Source organism: Manis javanica, chromosome 11 (assembly GCF_040802235.1).
Source record: "Manis javanica isolate MJ-LG chromosome 11, MJ_LKY, whole genome shotgun sequence".
NCBI lineage: Eukaryota > Metazoa > Chordata > Mammalia > Pholidota > Manidae > Manis > Manis javanica.
This window is the reverse complement of record NC_133166.1, coordinates 65,304,191-65,326,541: the sequence shown is the minus strand read 5'-3', so window position 1 is coordinate 65,326,541 and position 22,351 is coordinate 65,304,191. Positions and strand designations below refer to the sequence as shown.

The 22,351-nt window shown below is 47.4% G+C and overlaps 1 protein-coding gene across 1 annotated transcript in view; it reads right to left on the bottom strand.

Moving 5' to 3' along the window:
* Positions 1 to 22,053, bottom strand: part of CRY2 (cryptochrome circadian regulator 2) — a 31,229-nt gene extending 9,176 nt beyond the window's left edge. Inside the window, exons 1-10 of the mRNA XM_017667118.3 lie at positions 21,802 to 22,053; positions 14,362 to 14,470; positions 11,242 to 11,384; positions 9,482 to 9,666; positions 8,631 to 8,719; positions 3,329 to 3,469; positions 1,642 to 1,953; positions 1,294 to 1,445; positions 974 to 1,176; positions 574 to 666 (exon numbers count right to left, since the gene is read on the bottom strand). Coding sequence (XP_017522607.2) covers positions 574 to 666; positions 974 to 1,176; positions 1,294 to 1,445; positions 1,642 to 1,953; positions 3,329 to 3,469; positions 8,631 to 8,719; positions 9,482 to 9,666; positions 11,242 to 11,384; positions 14,362 to 14,470; positions 21,802 to 22,016 — 1,642 coding nt within the window. The 5' untranslated portion in view covers positions 22,017 to 22,053. The remainder of the gene's footprint in view (positions 1 to 573; positions 667 to 973; positions 1,177 to 1,293; positions 1,446 to 1,641; positions 1,954 to 3,328; positions 3,470 to 8,630; positions 8,720 to 9,481; positions 9,667 to 11,241; positions 11,385 to 14,361; positions 14,471 to 21,801) is intronic.
* Between the last annotated feature and the right edge of the window lie 298 nt (positions 22,054 to 22,351).

Here is a 22,351-nt window from a genome sequence, read left to right as displayed (position 1 = left end):
CCTTCCATACAACAGCCAGACTGAGTTTTTTAAAACATAGGTCAGATCATGCTGACCACTTGTCAGTGCCTTCTCGGTGCACTGATGACAGAACCCTAACCCTTTCGTAGACAGAGCCTTCAAGATGCTACTCCTGCTACATCTCATCCTTACCTCATTTGAGCTCCTCCCTCAGACACACCAGTGACACTGACCTCTGTTTCTCCATTCTTGGATGGATTGTTTGCTTGCTATCTGCTTTGTCTGGAATGTCTTCCCCTAGTTCTTGGAAAGGCTGGCTCGGCTCACTTCTTGGGTTCCTGCTCAGAAAGTGCTCCCTGACTACTGCAATCTAAAGTTACCTGAACCAACCCCCCTTCCTCACCTCTCATCTTACAAGATCACTCTATTTTATTTTCCCCAAAGCACTTGTTATGTGAAATGATCTTGCTCGGTTCCTTCACTGTCTGTCCCCCCAGGTGAAATATAAGCTCTAAAGGACACAGGCTCATTCTGGCCTTTGTCCTCAGCCCTCAGTGATTCTGCAGTGTTTTCGGGATGGGCACAGGCCCCACAGAGCCAGCTGCTACTCACCTGCACTGCTCATGCTCCCAGTCTGGCTTGAGCTGGGCTCTGCCACCGGGTTGCTGAGCTCTTCCACACAGGAAGGGACAGATGCCAGCAGACCTGGGAGAGAGGCAGGGTAGTGGTCAGAATGCAATCTCACGGACTGTGGCAGAGGGCCACAGGACAGGTGGAAACAAAGTGAGGGGTGTTGGCCATAACACTGAGCTACAACTGGCCCACTGGCCACAAGTCCTCAGAAAGGCCCGATCCAGCTGGACCTGCAGTGTCCTGTGCCCTGTCAAAGTCAACTTAGCTTGGCAGACAGCATGAGGTCTTCCTTTGCAAATATCTGGGAATCTCCCACCTATACCCTCTGAACCCACAGGTGCTGTCCTAGGGGGTGGTGGCGGGAGTAGTGGCTCCTTACAGAGTCCCCGGTATCGGGAGAGCTGCTGATAAATCTGCTTCATTCGCTCAATGTTGAGCCTGCTGGTCTCGGCATGGTTGACAATGGGTCGCGGGTAGTCCACACCAATGATACACTTGGCTGCCTTCTGAATTGACTCTGGGGCATTCCAGGGCTCATAGATGTATCGAGAGGGGAACCCTTTCAATCTGGGCAGGTATCGCCTGAAAACACATACAACACAACTCATCAGCACACTGGGCATCTTCAGGGGCTAAGGGTATCCTACCCTAGAAGGAGGCCACAGAGGGTCAGAAGCCAGGCCTGCTCTGCACTCTCACCTGATATAGTCTCCACTAGGGTCTGTGCGGCGGCCGAAGCCCACGGGGCAGTAGCAGTGGAAGAACTGCTGGAAGAAGGCACTGCAGGACAGCCACATCCAGCTGCCTGCATTCACACTGAAGTCTGCATCCAGGAGCAGCTCATCAAATACCTGGGTGGGGAGAGTAGGGCAGTCAGCCTTCCTGTGGACCTGCTGCCATGGTCTCCCCGAGTCACCAGGTGCCCCTTGGAGAAGAGCTCAAACCATGGAGGACATGGAGGGGATCTCCTGGACCAAAGGATCCTACCCCATCCCTTAGCTGGGCTAGCAAGAGCATACAGGCCAGCCTCCCACTGAGAGCACTCACCCGGACCCCGCTCTCCCAGCTGACCCAGAGGTCCCCGCGGGTGAGGAAGCAGGCAACGGCATGCCGAGCCAGATGGTGGATCCAGCCCTCCTGCCTCAGCTGGGTCATGATGGCGTCAATCCAAGGGAAGCCTGTCTTGCCCTCAGCCCACTTGGCCAGGGCCTCTGGGTTGCAGTCCCAGGGGATCTGGATGCAGATGGGGTTCCCCTCCATGCGGTCAAACCTGGGGTTATTGGTGGCTGCCGTGTAGAAGAACTCTCGCCACAGGAGTTGCCCAAACAGAGAGAGGGGGGGTGTGCTGTTCCGCTTCACCTGCAGAGGAGGGAGCATGTGGGTACGAGCACTTGCCCAGCTCTTGGCACCGTGTGACTCAGGCCTCACCCACAAAGGAATCTGGAGCTGCCATGGACTTGGTGGCTTCAAATTCCCTGGGGATGTGCAGGGACTATTCCCTACAAGAAGTGGCCCAGTGTGCCTGCAGATTGAAACCCCAGGCCCTGGCAGGGCCATGCCCCTGCTCTGAGCAATAAGCTGGGCTGCAGAGAGTTAAGGCAGGGATATCACTGCAGGACTGCACGGGAACCAAACTCTCAGGACTGGCTCATAATCTTTGCCCTCAAGGGTCCTTGTTGGCTCCATGTTCTAGAACATCAAAGAGTGTTTTCCTAACAGCATGCATAAAAATTGCTCAGTCTGGAACAGTGTATCACAGAAGGTACATATTGGATCTGTGGCATCTTGCTGCACTGATGGACAGTGACTGCATTGGGGTATGGGTGGGGACTTGATAATATGGGTAAATGTAATATGAGTAATCCAATTGGTTTTTCATGTGAAACCTTCATAAGAGTGTATATCAATCATACCTTAATAAAAAAATTTTTTTTTAAATTGCTCAGTCTGGATTTTGGTTAAGTAAGTTCTACACAATAGCCTGGACTGGGGACCATGAGACAATTAAGAGATCAGATCCCCCCCTGAGCAAATGATGATTTTCCTAAAATCACAAGACTACCCACCAAACTGGAAAAGCCACCCATGCCACAAAATCCTGGTATTTGCAAGGATGGGGAAACAATGCAGACATAAGAATGAGTTGATGATTCTGAATACTTGGATGTGTTGCCCTGTCTCCTTCTGGGGTTGTGTACATCACCACAGGGTTATTTGCCTTCTGTCTGTATGGCATGGCCCTGCATTCTGCCCTCCGGGTCATTTCCTCAGCACTAATGGGTAGCTATTTCTGGACTCCCCCTTTAAAGGGACTTACCCTTTAAAGTCCCACAGAGGGTTGCTGTGTTCTTCAGCTTAGGCCTGGCTCCAGCCTCCCCTCCCTGCCTCCCACCCTGAGTGCCTGCCCCTGTCCCCCTGCTGCCAGCAGATCTGCCACCTCTAGGGTCACATTCTGATGCTGGCTTTTCTGCCTGTCCTGCTCTACTTGACAACCTCGATTTTATTTAGATCATCAGTTTGGGTTGTGCTGGGCTCTGCCAGCTCTTGGATGTGGCTCTACCCCACTTTCTCTGGACTCTATGCACACGTAAGCACCTCTAGAATCCATAACCCAGTCTCCACACCCAGGGTCAGAAGGAAGGACCCCTTTTCAGGGTGACAAACTGGCGCAGGAGGCCCTGATCCACTTGGCCACAACTTGGGATGGGGTGTGCTGCCCTTACTGTGCCCTCACCTTTTTATATAGGTCCCACAGGCGGTAGTAGAAGAGGCGGCAGGAGAGACAACCGAAACGCAAGTAGGGGCTGAGGCCCGTGGGGCTGGCCAGCAGGGAGTTGGCGTTCATTCGGGGTCTCTCATAGCTGGCAACCCAGGCCTGCAGAAGGAGGAGAAGGTGAAGAAATGAAAGACCTGGATGTTACAGAGAAAAAGGCCTGAGGTGCTAGGAAGTTAAGCAATTTGCCTAAGGTCACAGAACAGAGAGTCAAGGAGCCTCAACTTGAAGACTGCTCATTCTACTCTTTCACGTTAGCAGCATCTTTGATGGAACTACCACCAGACCAGACAATGAGGCCTACGTTCTTGTTCTGACTGCTGTTTAATATGAGGTATGCTCACGAACAGGCTACTTAGTCCCTCGGCTACTTATCTATTAAATGAGAACAAAACTTCCCACCTCCTGGGGATTAAATAAAATGACAGATATGAAAGAATTCCGAAAGCACTGAATGGTCTGGAATGATACAGAAGAAAAGCAATAAGGCTTCTACTTTACAGGAAAAAAAAAAGCGCCCTATCTCAGTCCCCTCTTTCCTCACAGGGGCTCCTGAGGCTGCTGTATCGTGACTGCCCAGGGACTTATCACCATTGTTCAACAGTGGCTGCAAAAGAAGGGACTCTCAATCCTTCTGGGGATTCACGATGTCATTCAATTCTGGGGCCGTTTGTCACATAGGTCTTGTTTTTATCATCAAATGCTGCTGGCAGCATGCTTTGCAACTCATGGTTATCTGAGTTCTCTCATTTGATCTCAACAATCCTGAGGCAGCATTTATTATTTCCTCCTTTTGAGAATGAAGAAATGAAGCTCAAAGGGTTATGTTACTCTTCCAGGGTTACAGAGATGGTGAGAAACAGGGCAGGTGGCAACTTAACTTCTGACATGATTCTAGTCTTTTCTCAGTATATATAACTATTTTCTCTTTCTCAACTCCTAACAACCTCTTTATCTTCATGATGACTTTACAACCTCTTTAGACCGCTTACTCCATGATTTCCCACCACCCTTCAGCAGATGACCTTTCTTCCTTATAAGGAAACAGAAGCTCTCAGGTGGGAAACTCCTCAACTTTCAGTCACCTCATCTACGAAGTTATCTGCACCCACACCTACCCCAGGCCCCTCCTGTGACCCTGCCCAAGGCCAAGGCCTCCACCTGGCCAGGGAGCCCTCCCCTCTTTTCTTGCACTTTCCATCTCCCCCTCTCCACAGTTTCCACTCTAAGAACACTGGGAAAATCATCTCATTTCTTTATACATAAAACAAAACAAAAATAAAGGACTTCTAGTAATTCTGCAGATCTCTACCCTTGGGTCCTCTTTCCTTCCTTCAGAGCCAGACTCTCTCCACTTCCCCATGCCTACCCCCCACTTTCTAGCCCAATCTAGTCTTCAACACTACCCCCAAGCCAACTCCTACCAGAGTCTCTGTGATTTCCATGCCACTGAATCCTGCACGTGTTTCCTGTCCTTGTGTATTTGGACTTCTCAGCACAATCACTCTGCTGAGCATTCCCATCTCCAAAACCTCTATTCTCTTGGCCTCTGTACTCTACCTTCTCACAGTTGCATCCCACCTGGCTGGCTGCCTCCCCTCATAATAAGTGCTGGCAGCCCTAGGTTCTGTCCCAGCTCTTCTATCAACTCTGCTCCTGGGTGAGCTCTTCTAGCCCCATGGCTCCCAAAACTCTCTTTGCACATGACCACCATGTCTGTGGTCCTAGCCCAGACCACTCACCTAAATCCCAGGCTGCTCCTCCAACTCCCTGCCATAGATCTCTACTTGACGTTCAGGCATCTCGGTGTAACAGGTTCTTTTCTTTAAACCACCTTCCACTAGCATCCTGATTTTAGAAAATGCACTGTCATCCACCTAGCTGGCCACACCAAAAGCCTGGCCATCACCTTTGATCTTCCCTCACCAAGTCCTGTCAGTTCTACTGTCCAAATATTTCTCAAATCTGTCCTTTTCTTTCCACTCCCTACTACTACCAACCTGGTTCAGGCTAAGACTGTAATCTAGACTGGACAAGTGACAGACTCCCGACTGCCCTTCCTGCCTCGGTTCCTTTTCCTCTCTAAGACAGTCTTCATACCAGGAGCAGAGTGATTATTTAAAAATGCCTGTCCCTCCATATAACATATACAATGGGCTTCCTGTTGATCTTAGGAGACTAGCAAATCTCAAACATGGCTTACAAACCTGGCTGGGCCCATCTTTTTAGCTTCATCTTTTGCCACTCTTCTTAAGTACCATGTTCTCACTAGCCTTTCCATGTGCAGCTCTCCTGGCCTGGAATGCTGTCCACTCACCTCTCTTGGCTAATTTTGGCTCTTCTTTCAAATCTCAACCTAAAGGCCATCTCCTTGCTCATATCCTTGCCCACCTCTCTTTGAAAATCTTTTTAAGTGAAATGCAGATACACAAATCACATAGATGTGTATGGCTTAATGAATTACTCTAAGACAAACACCCATGCAACCACCACCAAAGTTCAAGAATCAGAACTTTGCCTGCCACCCCAGAAGCCCAGAAAAGTGCTTGTCCTAGTCATGGTGTGCTCTCTGCCCTAAGTGACCATTTGCACAAATTTCATAACAATCACTTTCTTACATTAAAAAATGTTTCCATTTTTATCTATTTTTGCAAAGCATATCTGGGAGGGAGAGCTTTATCTTTTCACAGTTTTCCTGGCATTTTTAAGTATTTTTTTTTTCTCATCCCAATGTATATCCCTAGGCAGTATAGTGTAGCCTTGGCCACTTAAGAAACTTTGATACATTATTTAAGATGTTTTTTTTTTTTACTTTATGTATTTCCTGCCATTTTTTCCTTTTCCTTTCAGTTTTTCTGTGGAAGAATCCAGGATATTTGACTTATACTGACTCTCATGGTCCAGAGTTTACTGACTAGGAACTTACAGTGTAGTCTAACACATCCCTCTGTCCTGTGTGTTGCCTGCAAATCGGTGGCTGGTACCACAGATTGGACTGGACTCACGTTTGATCTCTTTGGCAAGACTATGGTGGTGGAACATAAGGCCTGATGTCTCTGTATGGGATTAGCAGTCATTAATGAATCATCACTGGGGGTTGCAAAATGGTGGAATAAAAATTCCATCATTCCTTTTTCATTTAATAATAGGGATACTTTTATGAAGAGATGCTTGCCCTCTGTACTATTGGGTAACCCAGTGGTACAGATTATACAGTTTGCCTCACCTTTTTGGTAACAGCAAATTTTCTTGTGGTAACTCAGCCTTCCCTAATCTCTGTCCAAGTAGGTAAATTAGAGCTAAGTCCACCTTCTGCCTCTGGGAGTGGGCTCATGATGCAAGTCTGCCCAGAGAAAGTACCCTCTCCTTGGCTATAGTGATTGAGCCAGGGATAGTAAGATAACATAAGCCAGACCAATGAAAACATTCTTTGGGGCTTTTTCTGGAGCTTTTGGAAAAGAGACACATAACTTCCTCTGGTGGTTTTGCTAAGCAGATTGGTAATAAACTGCTGGTGACCACTTTGCCAGTGCTCAAGGAAAGTCTGCCTGAGAATGAAATAATAGAGGAAAGCAGAGCTGAGAGATGGAGAATGTGTTCTGGTAACCTTATCTGGACACCTGAATCCAGCTGTGCTTGAAGGCTACACCTTGGACTCATTCATTGTTATCCAAGTTCAGAAACTCCTGTTTCCAAAAGCTGACTTATACAAGAACTGAGTAATATAATCCTCTTGCTCTTTGCTCCCATAGCCCTCTCATCTATTCCTTTCCTAACCCTCAGCAGACTGTAATTCCTTGTTTATTCTATCATCTCCAACAGCTTATTCGGAGACAGACTGCATGCCTTTTGGGGGGCAGTCTTTCTAGTAGCCAGACCATTCTGACAGGAGTAAGTGCTCACTTCACATTTAGAGAGCTGAAGAAGTTAAACCTCCTGAAATCAGGCTATACTCCTTTCGTGCACCTTTGTTTTCCCAAAAGTGTAGGATACAGTATTGCCTCTGGTCACCACAGACTCTTATATCACCACCAGCAGATATAAGGCCCCATGACAGATGAGGCCCTCCAGGAGCATATGGAAAAGAAGCCCTGACTTTGTGATCTAAGAGGCATTCTACTACAAAATGCTTTTAAGATGATAAGCTGTGGGAACATGAGTTAGCTCTTTTCCCTTTTAAGTCTTATTCTACTCCAGCCATCCCCTTTGTCATCTCCATCCTTCTGCCCCCTTGGCCCAGCCGTTGTCTTCAAACTGATTCCAAGAATCTGTGAATGAACCTCCTGGTGTGGACAGAGACAGGTACTTCAGCCATAGCCCTTGGACATTGGTTTTCATCTTTTAAAGTGGTGGGGCTTGCTTTTGGTCTTGGCTGATAGTTAACACCCAGATGGGACATCAAGGCTGGTAGGCCTGAGGAAGGCTGAGCCCACGGCATGACTTCATTGCCGGCGAGGCACCTCTGGGGCTGGAAAGCATTCTAAGGCCTGCCTTGGCCTCCCTGTTCCATTGTTATTAGCTGGCTGCTGGGTCAAATGCTTTGCCATCTGAGCAGGAATATAAAAACTTGTGATTGTAGGGACCCAGTCCTATAAACCAGCTGCAGGGGATAGGGAACTAGGAGCTGACTGTGTTTAGTCATAAGAACCTTCTCTGCTCCTTTAGTTCCAGGATGGTGGGGGCCATGTGACATTGCTGAGGAGTGCCTCTGAGACCTCAGCCTCTTTCCTTCCCCTTGCCAATTCCCACTTCACTGGGAGGTAGGCCTTTTGGTTTCTGTATCTAAGCAAATGGAAATCAATGCCTTGGAGGAGTCCTAGCAGAAGGCTGGGGTGGGAGAGGACACAAAAACACAAAATAATTAATTTTATGGACTTTATTGACCAGATACCCTCATAGTAAGGGGAATTTGCCCACAGGTGAAAGAAAAGCAACCCAATGTTAAGTTTTAGAATCAAACAGAATTTCCTAACCTGTAAAAGGAAGAGCTTAACACCTACCTTGTAAGGCTGTTGGAGAGATTAAAGGGAATAATGCAAGCAGGCATTTAACCCAGAAATGCTCAGCCCAGTGACCAAAAAGCAGTGAGCCGCTCACTGAATGGTGGCTGCTATTACTGCTGGTGCTATTGCTGTCAGGAACATTTTCCATTTTCCAACCACTCTGAACTAAGAGGCAATAAGGGACATGAACCTGACTCCATGTCCCCCACTGCCTCATTGCTAGCATTTGAACCTCTGTGTCTCAGAAACAGGGGTCATACCTTTCGTTCCAAGTGCTTATCCAAGCGGGCCAGAGCTTCTGTCTCTCCTCCTTGCCAAACAGTTGGGCCAAGTCCTTCAGTGGGGAACCCTGCAAGAAGAAGAGTAGGTCACAGGACTAGAGGTCAGGCCATTTCAATGGGCTCAGCTGGTTTGTTCTTTGAGCTCTGTGGGAACTGAACAGTGGTGTTCTTGGTGCTCCTGGGGCTTATACCTTATACCTAAATGTTAATCTTTAACAGTGTTCTCTAGGTCATCCAGGTTCTTTTTCCACTGTGACATTTTTGTCTCCTTTCCCTTGCTTTCCCATCCCAACCAGTCACTATTCTAGGCAGGTGAGAACAATCCTGGGCTGCTAGCCCTTTTAGGTTAGTTGGCAATGACTGTGGTTTTCAGGTGAGAAAGGCTAACTTTGTTCAGACCAAAAAAGGGGGACCAGGGGAAGAAAGGGAAGGGGAGAAAGGAGATAGTCAGTAACCCAAGAGGCTGACAGACCCCCTTTCAACAGAAGTGATACTAGTTATCTTGGTATTGGAAAGCCCATGGATGCCAGCACCGACTGTGCCTCTATCATCTGAGAGGGAAAAGAACAAAAACAGAGGCATGAATTAGAAATAGACTATATATATGAGCATGAACAGAAAAAAGACGGAAGGACATATTCCAAAATCAACAGTTCTCTCTGGGTGGTTGGGTAAAAGTGATTGTTATTTCTACTTTTGTTTCTCTGTATTTTCTAACCGATCTATAACAACATACATTACTTTGACAAAGAAGGATAAAAATCAGATTGTAACTTATTTTACAAAAAAGGAGGTTCTGGCCTAAGAGGCCTATAACAGGAAGTATGTACCCAGCTCCTCCAGGGAGGGCACGCCATAGGTGTCATCATGGTTCTCTTGTATCTCAGTCCTGCAACTCTCCATCTGCTGGCTGGTCATGGAACCCACGGGCTTCTTGGGCAACTCCATGCGGCTGATGATGGCCTGAAAGCGCTTGTAGGTTAGGGGTGGCTTCTGCCCATTCAGCTCAATGATCCTGGGAACCCCAAAGCACACCTAATATCATTCACAAGGCCCTTTGTTTCAGGCTCCCACCCACCCAGAAAAGAGCCCAGACTTTGAAGGCTTGGATGGTGGCTTTCCTCATCAGCTCATGGGTCCCACCCTAAGTGACAAGGAAGGGGCAAGGGAGGCTACATCTCCATTTTACTGAGAAGGAAAATGAAGCCCAGAGAGCTGAAGCAGGTGCCTCAGGTAATGGAGCAAGGTGGGGCCAAAGCTGGGACTCAATTCCAGGCCCTGGTGTCAATGTGGAGTCACCTAAAGACAGAGACTGACCATATCTCTCTAACCACAGAAAAGTCCCCACTAGCCTTCTTGGTACCTGGCGTCAGTCCAAGCCATGGGAATCTCCACGGACTTTTCTCTCTATCCCAGCATAAGCCTTGAGGATGTTCTTTGGTAAGAGCTGCAAACATGTTCCTTTATTGGAAAATCATTTCCTTCTTGGCCTCTATTTACTAGAGCAGAGAGGTGGAGAATAGCCTATCCTCTCTAAATCAGACTGGGGCTGGGGCTAATGGCAACAGCTAATATTTAAAGGGTGTTTTGGTTTGCAAGATATTTTTTCATGAACAAGGGAAACACAGCTGCACTCAGGTAAGAAGACAACAGAAAGAGGAATAAGGAGGAGAACTTAGGTTGTTCATAGAGGAAAAATTGGGGTAGTTTGGAGCCACATTCCTGGGACTTCTGTTGGCCAGGAAGCAGCTTACACAAGACATGGCTGGATGGGTGAGTTCATTTCTCAGTTTGGCTCCTGCTCTCCTCCACTAGCAGAGACAGAAGGTTGGCTGCTGCCCTGTAGTAACTCCCTGCTTCTCTGGCACGTGGCAGGAGGAGGAGCTCCACACCCCGCATCTCCGTCTCTGCATGAGAGCTCAGCTCACGTGCAGAGCTGTGTGATGTGGCCTCCTGGCAGCCACCTCTGGGCTGGGGAGAGGGGGGCAGGGAACAGTGGTAGCTGCTGGCTTGACAACAGCAGCAGGAAGGTGACTGCTCTGCCAGGGTAGGCGAGGAGAAGGTTTCCCCTAGACATCTAAAGCACGGAAGCTTGTCCCCAGGGAAGGAGGCTACTCTGTAATTATCAGCTCCTGAGTAACATTCAAATATGGCCTGGAAACCCAGATAGCCAGGGAGCATGGGGAACTCATATTAGGTATAGTAACTGGGCCTATGAGAACAGGCATTCTGTTGGGAAGATAACAGATAGGGCCCACTGAGGTCAGAGGGCAGCCTTTGAGGAGCAGGAGGGAAGTGGGAGCATGAGTAGTGGATGGGACAGGAGCATATCAGGAACAGATCTATAAAGATCTTGCATGGGGAGCCTCACTGTTCCCTAATAAGCCTCTCTGTACCCCAATCAGGTAGAGCTCTCCATGACCTGTTCTACAGACCCTAACTCTGGCTCATTCTCCTCCAGCCTCTAAAGATGCCACATCTCATGTGCCAGGTGGCCCTATTGCTAAACCTTCCCAAGTTCTGCTAGGCAGGTGTCCAAATCACCAGCTCCCACAACTGGCAGCCTGACCCCTTGTAACCCAGCTCTTACCTGTCTAGGTCATAGAGAGTATGAGAATTCTCGGTCACCACCTCCACACCCGCCTCCTTCGCCATCTTCATGATGGCTGCATCCCGTTCTTTCCCAAAGGGTTCAGAGTCATACTCAAAGGTCAAGCGGGTTACCCCCCATTCCTGTGGAAAGAGAATCTGTTATGCTAAACACTGCTTGGGGGAGGGGGAAAAGCTGGGCCCTCAGCTTTTTCCTGGGAAGGAAGACAGCAAGTCCAGAGACCTGTCAGAATGGGCTGCAGAGCAAGCTAGGGGCAATGACTTAAATGGGAAAGCAAACAATCTGAGGTTCACAGGGGTTGAAGAGGGCAGGCCTCTGAGGTGAGGCCAAGAGCACCACAACAGCGGAGCCCAAGGCCAGCGTGCTCTCTATGGAGTCAGGAGACAGGTGGCAGCCCTGTGCACTGGCTGTGTCCTTGAGGTAGAAGAATGCAGCAAGAAGCTATAAATACAGTGCTCCCAGGGGAGCCCCTAGTCCCCAAAGAGGCCCTGACTCACTAGTGGAAACAGTGGGGGACAGGATCACCACCCCAACCCCCCTGCCCTTCCCCAGCTCAGCAAGCTTTTCCCAGAGCTCCTCATGGTGCTGCAAACTTCTGGCCTAGTTTTCTTGGCAGGCTTGTGTTATATGAAGTGTCCTAGTGGTTTCCACAGCAACACTCCTGAAGCCAGCAGCAAACAGAGCTAATAGATTCCAGCTCTCAGATTCAGGGAAGGAGGAGCAATCTTTAGTGCAGAGGTCAGAGAAATTAGACTAGAAAGGCCTCACAGTAAAAAAGAAGGGAATTCTTTTCCAAGTCTTCAGTCATTTCTGGTAGAAATTTCTAGATATCCTTGCAATGATGGGAGAAAGCTGGCCCAGTGAAAGGTTGTACAGAAAGCCCTAGAGCATGCAACTGGCAAGAAGAAAACTACATTCCAACCAGTCTCTGGTCATGTTCCCTTAAAACTCTGAACCCCATGGCAAATGGGGTGTAGCTCCTGAGCAGGGCTGGTCATCCCTCCTCCAAGGACAACAGCACCAACATTTATTGAGTCCTTACTGAATCAAGTACCATGCTTAGTGGTGCATACAGATTACACTGTTAAGTACTCATAGCTTTGTGCATAATAATAAAAATGTAATTAGATGACACCTTCTCCAAGAAGCCTTCCTTTACCTTCTCCTTCAATATGGTTCTCCTGCACCTTGCCCTTTTCCCATCATAGCATTTATTATATGGCAGTGAACTTTCCCATTACTTGCCTGTTCCTCCACTACAGTGTGAACTCTCAGAGCTGAAACCATGCTGTCACATTCGTCATTACCCTAGTACCTATTATGGGTAGAAGTCAATAAATATACAGTAGTCTCCCCTTATCTGTGAGGGATATGCTGCTACCTCAGTGGTTGCCAGAAACTGCAGATAGTACCAAGCCCTATATACTGTTTCTTCCTAGGCATACATACTTAGGAGAAATTTTAGTTTACAAATTAGGCACAGTAAGAGATTAACAATAACTAATAATAAAATAGAATTATAACAATATACTGTAATAAAATTATGTGAATATGGTCTCGGTCTCTCTCTCTCTCTCTCTCTCTCTCTCTAAATATCTTACTGTACTGTGCTTACCCTTCCTCTTGTGATGATGTGAGATGGTAAAATGCCCACGTGGTGAAGTGAAGTGAGGGGAATGACGTCGGTACCGTGACAGAGCATTAGGCTACAACTGACCTCTGACTATACGCCAGAAGGAGAATCATCTGCTTTCTGACTGTGGTTGACCACAGGTAACTGAAACCACAAATAGGGGGAGTAGTGTACACAGAATGACTGAATGAACGATCTGTTTGTATCTCTAGGCTACTATTTGGTTGGCCTCTGAGGGGCTGGGAGAGAGGAGGTCAAGGCAGAGGGAGAAGAGAGGCAAATGTGTATAATGACATGGTGGTTAAGAACACAACTCTGCAGTCAGAGAGCCCTTGCTCAAATCTTAGACCACTACTTCTCAGCTTGCTGGTCATGGGCAAGGTATTGTTTCCTCACCTGGAGAATAGGGACAACAGTATCTACCTTTCAGGGCTGCTGTGAAGAGTAGGTACATGAAAGTATGTAAAGCACTTACTTAGAACAATACTTGACTCACAGTCAGCCCTCATCATTGGCTATTATCATTGTGTGATTTGTACATGTGCGTGTATGTGTCGGGGTGTGTGGAGCTGAAGTGAATGATGAAATGTTAACTTAGTTGCTTGCCTTCACATGGGACCTTTCCTCCCGTCTTTTCCCCCAGAAAGAGTAGAGAAGAACGCTGGGGTGGAGAGGAGCATAAAAAACCATGTGCTGCTGAGGAAGAAGAGAGACTGTCCTGGAGCCCTCTGTCCATGAGTACTTTTGCCTCTGGGCCTTAAAATGTGTTTTATAACAGCATTAGACTCATAGACACTGAGAAGTGACTAGTGGTTACCAAGGGGTAGAGGAGTCGGAGGGGGGGTTGCGTTGAACCACTGTGATGTACATTTGAAAAAATTTTTTTAAATTATAAAAAATTATAATAAACAAAATGTTTTACAAAGAAAGAAGTCGGCAGGGGAAGTGAGCTGGCTACCTGACATAGCAAACAGAGGCCTATGGGGTACCCAAATGAAGATTTTGTCCATCACATACCCCCAGGAAAGCAGGGAAGTTCCCTCAGAAAGGTTGATTTTTTTCCCCAATAAGCAGAGCAAAGCAAGGCAGTAAACACCACTTGCCAACAGGAAATCTTGTCCTTAAACTCCTGGCATTACAAGAGCCCCTAATAAATCTTGCTGGCTTGAGCCAAGAATACATCTAAGGAAGCCAGTGGCCTCTAAGGTGGAATACCTCACCACATACCACGTCTGGACTGAGCTGGGAACTTTCCAACAAGATACTGGCTTCACAGAATTTTTACCTTAACACAGTTTCCATTCTGTTGGCAAGCTGACTGGTGGCATTTGCTCCCAACTTCCCTAGCAGCGACAGTCAGACCAACACCGACAATTTCCATTTACTCGGAGTATCACCTCATTCAGTCTGTGAAAAAGCCTAGGGAGCAGAATCTCACTGTCTTCTCTAGGCCTCTGCATACTTACCTTGAATAGCCTTGGGAACACATCAGCTGGCTGTCCCCGGACCACAAACAGGCGGGAGTTCAGTTTCCTTAAACTTGTGTCCAAATCTTCCAGAGACTGAAGGAGGAATCTGCAGAGTCCACACAGGCCTTGTTAGTGGTAACCTAATAAAAAGTTGCTCTTTTTCCTAACAAAGCAGGGAGAAGCTGGTGTACTATGTATGCCAAACAAGTAGCATCATTAGGACCAGGACTAGAGAGGCCTGGATTTGAGTCCAGGTGTGAGATGGCAGGGGATCAGCACCACCTCAACTGAAATTCTGGCTTTGCCACTCACTAGCTGCATGACTTTAGGTAGTCAGCACCTTGAGCTTTTTTTCCTAATATGCAATATGGAATTGATATTAATACATATCCCATAGAATTGCTAAGAAAATCAAATAATGCATGAAAAACATTTAGTACAGTGCTTGGCACTTATACAGTGCAGTTCCTGCTCTTGTTTTTCTGTGATCAGAGACAAGTCACTTATACCCTCTTAGTCTCAGGTCCTGTGTGTAAATATTAGTCCATCACAATGGGCTGTTGTGATAATCAACAGGGAGAACAGATGAGAAAGCCACTTGAAAACCAAAGGCAGGACTATGGTATGGAAGCCTGAGGTCCTATTAGCAGAGGAACAAGACTGAAATAGCCCTGAAAATCCTACCTGCCCTGGTTGAGCAAACTCCCTGATGTTCTGAATTCATGCTCTGGGCTGTGTATCTATCTACTGCCATTGCCCCATAGTGTGGGCTGGGTCACCAGCTCCTGGGATTTCTTCTCACAGGTGGCTCACTCTCCAAGCCTCTCCAGGGTTCTGGCTACCAGATTCTCATCCTAAGACAGAGAAGGCCTTGGAAGGTCCTTCTCTATATGACATCCCTACATGCCGTCCGGGGTGAGGGTTAGGATGGAGTGGAGGGGACTCAATATACTCAAGTGACCTAGCCTGAGAGCTGGGTCACCCTGGGAGAGGGAAAGGAGATGACATCTGCTGCTGCTGAGTGCCTTCAGCATTTTGTTTATTTTTGTATGATCACAAAATTTATTAACTATTTAGTTGGGCACAATCCCCTATCTGAGAAATTCAATCAACACATTTTATGGTATGTTTTGCTTTTAAATTAATTGAAATTAACATTTTGAACAGATCATGTGGTTCAACATTCAAGTTATAAAAAAGTACACAGTAAAAAGTCTCTCCCTGCATCCCCAGGAATTTAATTCCCCTCCCCAGAGGCTAACAGTATTATCAATGTTATTATACAACTGTTATGCTTTTTAAATGTGTCCTCTTTTTCATTCTCTCAACATATTTTGAAGGGAAATATTATCTTCATTTTATAGATGAGGAAAAAGGTAGAAGGGATTAATTTGTCTACACAGGTCATAGTTACTAAGTGACAAAGCTGGGGTGGGAATCTAGGTGAGTCAGACTCTGAAGCCTTGTTTTCCTCTCTGTGCCTCACTGCTAAAGCCTTTTAGTAGCATACCAGACACTGCTCTGGGGCAGAGATTCTGCAGGACCTCATGTGTTTGGAATCCCTCTGATAAACATAAACCTGTCTTTAAGTAACACTGACTTTCTAATCTTCCTCAGAAACTAAGCTCTGACAGGTAACCTGGTTCAGATACCTCCTGCTATCTACCCTCTGGCACCTCCCACCCATCTCTGTCAGCAATGGGAATCACCAGATTTGATTTTGAACAGAATGAAGCCCCATGCCTCCTCTGCTGCATGACACCCACCCCGGCTATTGGAGGCTTACAGAGCAGTGACTGTTCCTAGGCTGCCAGCTAGAACCATCCCCCACTGCTGCCTCTGACTTCCACAGGACACTTCCTCAGCAGCAGGGAAGGCCACAGACCCACATTCCATCACAGCTGAGTCCAAGCCGGCCCAAATATCATGCTAATTAAGAGTGCGTGCAGACTCTCCAGGGCTGAATGTTGCTTTATGCAAACCAAAAGCTCCGCCTCTGTGGATTTCTGTTTTTGAAAAACTTACACTCTCAGAAAAGGAAAGCTGAGACATCAGTGACGCACTTGCTTTGGCCTCCTCCCAGGCGGCCCTACTCCTCTCAGGGGAAAATGAGAGGCCCATGTACACAGCCTCTTGCCACCTGAAATCTGGGCCCTGCTAGGTAGAAATGCCAACAGATAACTGGCGACTTAAATTCTGCAACCCCAGGTCAAAGGGTCCTCTCTCTATCGCTCCCAGGTATGGTCTTGCCATGTACTTGTGGGGTCTCTTCCTTCACATTAGGACTTTGATTTGAAATTATAAATAAGGTTGACATACATGTGAAAGCTGCCTTCTATACACCTCTATTTCTAGATCTCATTTACTAAAAGGAGAGATCCTTGCAGGATCTCTGAAGATAACCCCATGAGAGCTCTTTTTTTCTTTGACAAGAGATGTCTATAGCTGAGGCAGGGAGCAGAAGGCCCAACTCTGAACTCAGCAACCAAATAATAAAAATAGCAACAACATTTAATGAGCACTTAAAATGAATCAGGTACCATGCTTCATACATTTACCTCATTTAAGTCTAAAACGTATGAAGTAGATACTATGGTTATTCCCATTTTGCGGATGAGGAAACAGAGGCACCAAGAGTTTAAGTAATTTGCCCAACATCATACATCTAATAAGCAGCCAGAATACAAACCCAGGCAGTGTGTCTCAGGGGCTGCATTCTTAACCTTATCAGCTCCATCTCTTGTGCAGAACTCATCACCTGAACACTGAGGCTGTCCTGCCCAAGACTCAACCTTCAGGGAGCACTATAGCACAACTCAAAAGACAACTCTGCTACCAGATCCTTGCTCCTCTGAGGATCAACAGGCTGTGAATCTCCCAGAAGCTGACCACCAGAATCAGAATCTGCATTTTCTTAAGATACCCTGGTCATTCTTTTACACATTATAGTTTTTGAAGCACATTTTAGAAAACCGAACTTTACTTCTAGCTTGTATTTAACAAGTTGCCTTTCTTTCCTTCTAATTTGATTCTACTAAACTTTCTCTCTTGAGGTCCTGGTTTATGCCTCTCTTTGGCCCTCTAGAAATGCTGTTACTTCCAACTTCCCTTCTAAGTCAAGCCCTTGCAGGGCTTCTCCAGAAAGGAGGCCTCAGGATGGCCCCCACAGGAGGCAACAGGCCCCAGAAGTCCCAGCCTTCAGGCAGTCAGAGAAAAAGAAGCCTCTGCTATGGCTCCTTTGAGGCCTACCAGATGACAGCTTTGTGTAACGCCAAAGGAACACAGAGCAGGGCTGCTAATGGGCAAATGCTCCGCAGGGCAAGCTTATGCATTCTTTCATCAGAGAGAACGTTGGGTCTTCTGTGCTCTCTTGGAGCCCTCCTCTCCACATGACCAGTTTCTCTTTACTCCAATGAGGGGGGACTCTAAAGAAAAGTGGCCTGGCTTTGGACGTGGTGGTGTTTGGGGCTGGCAGCTCACCCTTGGCAGCTCCGAGCTGAGCTCACACGGCCAAAATTCAGAGCACATGGTCCTGTGTGATCAGTTAAAGCTCACCCTTTGGATCAGACGGCATGTGCAACTGAATTACATTATGTAAGTGCGCTGGAGCCAGAGGCAGGCAGAACTGGAGAAAACCAAATTGGAATTTTCAAAAATACAAAAAGGACTCTGTAAGTCAGAGACTCCATAGGGCTAGCTCTTTCGGAGAAGACAGGCAGATACTTTGGTTAAGAATAAGACAGGCAGATCTTTAGGGGAAGCCTTCTCTAGAGATGGCAGATTCTGTGTTGAGGAATATTTTATTTGTTGTTAAAAAGTGGACTCTTTTTTGGGTTCAGATCACGCTTGACCAAGTTTCTCTGCTTCAAGTCAAGGTCATCTTAACGATGATGATAGCATCACAGGCTGGGTCAGACTATCATAGCCTGGGCCATAGCTACACAGGATACTAATATAAATCAATTTCTTCTAAGTAAGGGAGCTTAAGACCCATGGAAAAGGATAACCCAAACCCACAGTCCATATTAGGAATTGATCTCTAAGTTTGACTGATATAAAAATATATTTATTCTTTCCTAGTTCCAAAGAGAAAGATGAAGATGAAGATGTCATCCCTTTTAGGCAAATGGCAACGTTGCCTCAGCAGCAGGACACTAAAGGGACTTGCCTGGGCACCAGGGTAAACAGCTCAGAAAAATTCAAATTTTCCTGCCTATAGACTGTAATTCTCAGTTCCCTTCTTGCTGACCAAATTCTAGGAAAGAACCACCCACATTAAAAGTCCAACATTTTTAACTCCCAGCTTTGAGAAGAGAGGCATACTTGTTTGCACCAGGCATCTCAGGAAGTTCCCAGTTCACCTCATTTATTGATTCTGAGCAATATGAGCTGGTATTTTATTTCTACCAACTCTCTCTGTCCCAGAAGCTCCTAAATGCAGGTGTAGTACAGAGCTGGGGAGAAAAATATTTAAATAAAGGGTGCAGTAAATGGTTGCCAATATCTGTCTAAGTAGTAGCAGGAAAAGAAGCGTAATGGAAAACTGCAAAGGCCTATCTTGAGCACCCATTTTCAAATCTAGAAGCTGCTTACATCCCCCGTTTTGTTTTTTTTGGTTTTTGGGTCTCACTGCAGCACCTCCTTCCCGATGCAGCAAATTTGGAGAAGGTGGGGCTGAGGAAAATGGCAAAGGGCTTAGCCAACTAGTGCTTGACAAACAAATCTTGAGGCTCATATGGCTACAATAGAGCTACAAGTAGCCCTATATCAACATGGCAAGGAGTGTCCTAGCCCTTTTTCTGTGCTAATAAATACTTTTTTCTTGGCCACCTCTCTCTGTCGTTTTACTCTTAGAAAGTGACATTCATGGTTATTTTAATCTGATTCATGTGCCAAAAAACACTGTGTGGGAGTCAGTGTAGGAAATGCAGAAGGATAATAGAGATCACAGATTTTACTTTCCCCCCATCTCCTGCAGATGGCCCAGGGACCTAACTCCCTCAGGAGGCTTTTCAGAGGCAGCAACTGCAGTATTTGCCAAGCTAGGACATTAATGCTGCAGCACAATTTGACCAGATCAGTCCCAGATACAGAAACAACCACTGGAAGATTACATATGTTGTAGCTATGCCCAGGTACGGCTGGCTCCATCACTCCTCCCACACCCTAACTGAGGGTCTCAGTTTGCAGCTCTGCCCTCCATCTGATCATGTGGGTAAAGACTATGGTAAAGATAAAGACTATGGTGGGAGTAGTAGGAGTATGTCTGTTTCCAGGCTCAGTAGCAGTTATATTTGATCTGTTTTGCTTTCTCTCACCTCTTTCTTCTGAATGCCCAAACTAATTAGGCTTCCTGAGCTGCAAGGTAATAATGCAACACATGTCCCAAGATGTCGGTTCCTAGCCCAAGAGCTTTAAACACCCTAATGCCCAGGCCATAACCCAGAACAATTAAATCAGAAATGGGGGAGAGGGGGACCAAGACGTCTTTGAAAGATCCTTAAGTGATTCTCTTGTACAGCAAGACTGACACTGCTTTAGTCTGTCCCACTACTTTATTTATCTCTTGGCACTTAGTTCTACTAAATTTACATGTCTTCCTCCACTACAATGTAGGCTCTGGGAGCTCTGGAAACACTGCAACTGCTTGTTCACTGCTGTGTCCTTAGAAATACCTAGAGCAGTGCCCAGCAGATAGTAGACACTCATTAAATAATTGCTCAGTTAACACTTGCATTCCTACATGGCCTCTGACTTCACAATTTGACTCAGGCATCTGAGCTGCCACACTCTTTTTCTCTTTCATTCTTCCTTCACTCACTTGAAAGCACAATCACAAAAGGATGACCCACAAAAATTCATAAGCACCAGGCTCCTAGCAAATCTAAGTTTAATCAGAAACAGAGTTTTTGTTGATTTTTAATCTTCACTACCACAAAGGAGTAGGCAGTCCTATTGAAGCAATGTCCCCTCTGGCACACTGCCATAGGGAGAGGAGCAAAGTCTGAGGCTTGGCTTAATGTCCATGCTAATAGATGGTCATTTGAGGATGTCTATCAAACCCAGCCTCCTATCTGTAGAAATTGGAGCAGAGGCAGAGCAATAGAGCACCCTGAAAACTGTGTAGGCAGGCTCTCCACAGGGCTATCTTCAGTCATTCTCTCTATATAAATGTGGCAGGTGGGGCATATAGTAGACCCACTATAGGAGCACTCACTCTCCTAGGAGGGCACACTCCTTGGAGAGGGAAGAACAGTGTGTTGAGAGCTACCATATCCTGGAAGTAACCCTGCCCATCAGCGCAACAAGCCCACAAGCAAACATCCTCCAGAACAATGCAAACAAACAGAATGATTGCTGCTTCACGGCGTTTTAGAGAAAGATGGGTACACCAGTGTTAAACATTCTCCAGTGTTAAAATTGGTTTTAAACACTCGTTACAGAAAAAAATACATCAACTATATATGTTAATCGTTTCCCATGACCCTGCTGATTATTTTCTGGGAGTTATCAAAGAGAGGTCCTTGATATCAGCTTTCTTGCTCCCAAACCTTAGTGCATCTGTTGATAAAAGTCTCATCTACAGTGGCTCAACTGTCCTTTAAAACCAGTCTTAAGAGGAAGGAAGTTACACTTTGGTTTCTTTATTTTTCCTAGCAAGCTCATAGCTGCTGAAGGAATTCTCCAAAATGGGTTAAGTACTACTACTCTCTAGCTCAGGACCCAAAGTGCCTCGAACTGAACATGCCATTGGGGTCTTTATCTGTTATAAGAGAAAACGGCACTTGCTGCTCTAAAAATGCTAAGCCAGAGTCTCTAGACCTCCAGAGGCCGAATGGTCTTGGTGGAGGGAAATCAGGATGGGTGAATGGATGGATTCAAACAAACCAGAGGCTTAAAAATGACCTTCTGGAGCCCAGCAACGGGCTGTTTTACTTGAAGAATGCAGGCATCTGCTGTGCTAGTGATTCAGAAACCCATCCCTGCCTTCACACTACAATCTCTCCTTTCTTTCCCTCCCTGGGCACACCCTAAGAGCCCTAGACCAGGTCCTGCCACTCACTACGTGCAAATTCTTGGGCAGGGCAGCTCTGTGCCTCTAAGGCTCAAGTGTCATCTGTACAATAGGGTCACTAACTCTGCTCCACAAGAACGTTGTGAGGCCCCAAAGGAAATAACAGAGTAAACGCTCTCTGTCAGAAGGCGATTGCTACGACGACTTAATTTCTTCTCCCCTCCTGGCTTCTCCCCTCTGGAGACCCGGTTGTCTCCCTGCCCCAGGTTTCAGGCCAGAGTCTTACGGGAAGCCGTGGGGACGAGAGAGTTGAGGGAGGGCCCAGCGTCCCCGGCGAGGTGGGGGCACCTGGCCTGTACTCGGACGCCCCAGAGGCCAGGCTGTGTCCCCCGAGCCCGCAACCCCGCCCCGGGCCCCCTCACCTCCATCGGTTGATCCCGACTGAGGAGGAGGCCGCAAACCAAGGGTCGAGGATGTAAACGCAGCGCACGCACCGCGCGCCGCGCACGGCCGCGAGCAGCGCCGGGTTGTCGTGGAGCCTCAGCCCCTTGCGGAACCAGTGCACTGAGGAGGCGCCATCCGCGCCATCCGCTGGCGTTGTGGCCGCCGCTGCAGCGGTGACCACAGCCGCCGCCATCACCGCCCGGACTGCTCACGGTAGCGCCGCTCCGCCTGTCCGCGCTGCGGGCACCGCCCCTAGCCCGCCTAGTGACCTATGACGCAGCAACTCCTCTCTGTGGCCCCGCCCCTCGTACTCTGAAAAGCCTCCCGTCGGGCGATTGGCCCAGCAGCGCAGTCGGCCCTGCCTCCTCACGTTCCCACCATGTGTCCGCCAGCAATGGAGCAGTAGACTGGCGGGGCAGTTGACGCAGACTGGCGCTCCCCGCCGAATTCTGGACGTGGACTCGGTCTGTGGGGACAGCGACCCCTCCTACGTGCAGTCTGTTCAAGGCCTGCAGCTGGAAGCTGTTT